Source organism: Parus major, chromosome 28, assembly GCF_001522545.3.
Source record: "Parus major isolate Abel chromosome 28, Parus_major1.1, whole genome shotgun sequence".
NCBI classification, from domain to species: Eukaryota; Metazoa; Chordata; class Aves; order Passeriformes; family Paridae; genus Parus; species Parus major.
In genome coordinates, this window is record NC_031797.1 from 4,268,370 (window position 1) to 4,271,272 (window position 2,903).

General features: G+C 60.2%; 1 protein-coding gene across 2 annotated transcripts in view; it reads right to left on the reverse strand.

The window, feature by feature from the left end:
* The window catches only part of CTXN1 (cortexin 1), a 9,056-nt gene extending 6,510 nt beyond the window's left edge, over window positions 1-2,546 (reverse strand). The window contains exon 1 of one of the 2 annotated variants that reach the window (XM_015651716.2): window positions 2,445-2,546. Coding sequence is in view for 1 of the 2 variants with exons in the window: in XM_015651715.2 (XP_015507201.1) it covers window positions 1,248-1,558 (311 nt within the window). In the remaining variant the exon portion in view is untranslated. Of the gene's footprint in view, window positions 1-1,247; window positions 1,745-2,444 lie in introns of those variants that run through there. The other variant, XM_015651715.2, reaches the window with a different exon arrangement.
* Window positions 2,547-2,903: the final 357 nt, after the last annotated feature.

Here is a 2,903-nt window from a genome sequence, read left to right on the forward strand (position 1 = left end):
TGGCAGCTGGGCCAGCCCTTTCCATGGAGGAATTCTTCCAATATCCATCCTCAGCCTCTCCTCATGGACATACTGGGTTAAAAATTCCCCTTTCTGGCGCTCAGGACATCAATAAATCCCAGAGCTGGAGATGCCCAGCTGGCTCAGGGCCCAGGTCCGGGGAGGAACAGGCACAGTCAGGACAAAAGAGAAAAATTCCTGCTCATTTGGAACCCTGGTGTATCTATATTATTAATATAAATTAGATATTGATATAGTTTATACATTATATTAAATATTGTTTATCCTGGAGTATTCACAATAAAGGATTTATTCCCTTTTGGGATTTGTTGCCTTTTCATCGCTGTGGGAAGAACCAGAACAGGTTCCCAGAGGTGTCCAAGGCCGGGCTGGAGCAGCCTGGGGTGGAGGAATTGGATGGAATTGGATGGAATTGGATGGAATTGGATGGAATTGGATGGAATTGGATGGAATTGGATGGAATTGGATGGAATTGGACGAGCTTTGAGGCCTTTCCAGCCCAACCCATTCCATGACTGCTCTGGATTTCCTGGGAATTTGGTGCAGAGCCCCATCCCTGCGCTCAGGCCCCTCGAAGGAGGCTGCTGTTATTTCAGGAACAGTTGATGGAGTTTTATTAAGATTTTATTCCTGTTCCCTTAGTAACTCAAAAGACACAGGCGAGGAAATTGCTTAATAGGGACAGAGCTCACAAAGGAACAGGATCACTGTCAACAATTCCAGGAGGCTGTGCCCAGGTTTTTCTGGGAATGAGGCACGAATTAAATGTTAATTTGGGCACGGCAAATATCTAATGAGATGCTTATTTAGAACAAAGGAAGGAGTCAGCTTGGAGCCAGGCAGGATCCGCTGGGATCCAGAGCAGGATCCAGCTGTGGGGTGGAAGGACCTAAAATCTCATCCAGAGCCAACCCCGACACCTCCCCCTGTCCCAGCCCGGCCTCGGGCACATCCCGGGATCCAGGGGCAGCCACAGCTGCTCTGGGAATTCCATCCCAGCCCCTCCCTCATCCTAAAAAATATCTCCCTCATTTCCACCCCAAATCTCCCCTCTTTTCCCTTGAGACCATTACCCCACCCTCATCTCGCCCATAAGTGAAGCATTGGAAAATCTCCCTGGAGCGTTTTTCCCATGATTTTTGGTGCCCAAACTCCTCAAAGGTGGGGAAAGGCTGGGGGTCCCTCCCTGGGGGGGTCCCGGGGGGTCCCTCCCTCCTTCCCTTCACCTCCACAGCGGGTCCCGGTGTCCGAGCCGTGTCCAGCGGGGCTGAGGCAGCTCCGAGCCCCTCTGGACCCCCCGGCGCTCCCCCCGGAGCCGCTGGAATCTCTGCTTTGCCTTTTTCAGTAAATGCTGCTGCTGGGACGGGCCCTGGCAGCCTCTGGAAACATCCAGGGGCTCTGCCAGGGAATCCTGAACTTCCAGCGGGATCAGAGCCCGGAGCAGGGGGGCTGTGCCCCGATCAGAGCAGGGTGGGGGGCTCCAGGAGGGCACGGAGCTGCTCCATGGGAACAAAACCAGGGCTGGGACAATCCCCATTTCCCTCTCTCCCTTTGCTGTTATCCCTGGAAATCTGCTCCTGCCTGTGCCCCCTGCCCCGAGGGCTCCTCCTCTGTCCTGCCCCAGCACAGCCAGGAGGGAACCAAGGTGTTCCCCATGTCAGGAATGCGATCCGCTGGGATCCTCTGGGGTCCGCTGGGATCCGCTGGGATCCGCTGGGATCCTCTGGGATCCTCTGGGATCCGCTGGGATCCGCTGGGATCCGCTGGGATCCTCTGGGATCCCCTTCCCTGCTATCCCTGCCACGGACAGACCCTTCTTCCCCCGCTGTCCATGCCCGGGGGATGCTGAGCTCCCCCCACAGCCCTGTGGGACGGACAAAGGGATCCAGGATCCAGGATCCAGGAGCGATCCTGCCCCGAGCCTCGCCGGGATTCCCTGGATGTCCCCTCGCGTTCCAAACCCCGCTCCAGCTCGGGGCTGGCGGCTCCAGCACCTCCCGAGCCATGAGGATGCCGTGGGTGGCCTCTCCCAAGCTGGAATCCTGCCTGGATCCAGCGGTTCGGGGCAGATGGATCCAGGGAGATCCAAGCGGATCGGCCCCGGCTGTCCGGGCTGTCCCGTTCGGGAGGGACGGGAGCAGCCCAGGGGGGAAGGCTCAGCCCAGCCCAGCCCAGCCCAGCCCAGCCCGGATGGATTTCCCCAAATCCCAGGCTCTGAGGCCCCCGATGCTCCCGGGGACGCTCTCCCGAGCCCATCGGAGCCCCAGGAAAGGCAGATCCCACCCCAACCCCTCCTGCCCTCTCCAGCCATCCTGGACACAGCTCCGGAACATTTCCCGGCTCCAGCCCCGAGCCCACCCAGCCGAGCGGGCCGGGGGTCGCTGGCAGGGCAGCCCCGGCTCTGCTGCCCCGGGATGCGGTACCTGGCTGCCCTGGGATCCCGGCTCCATCCCCGGCCATCCCGGAGCTCCCGGGGAAGCGGCCGCCGCTCGCCGCCGCCGGAGCGGGTTCCTATGGCGATGCGGAATCGATTAGAATAAAAGGTGGAGCGCAGCAATTGGAGCCGGGAGAAGTTTCCTGAGCCGCCTGCCTGGAAAAACCGGGAGTGCCCGGAGCTGGGGGGCTGAGCTGCGCCCCCCGGCCCGGCTCCTCATCCCTGTGCTCCCAAAAAAACCCCTCCAATCCCTTGGGAAGCAGCTGCATCCCATAAACCTCCCCAAATCCCTGGGCAGCTCCACCTGTGCCCCCCAAATCCCCCCGATCCCCGGGCAGCTCCTGCACCCCGGGATCCCCAAATCCCCCCCGATCCCCGGGCAGCTCCTGCACCCCGGGATCCCCAAATCCCCCCGATCCCCGGGCAGCTCCTGCACCCCGGGATCCCC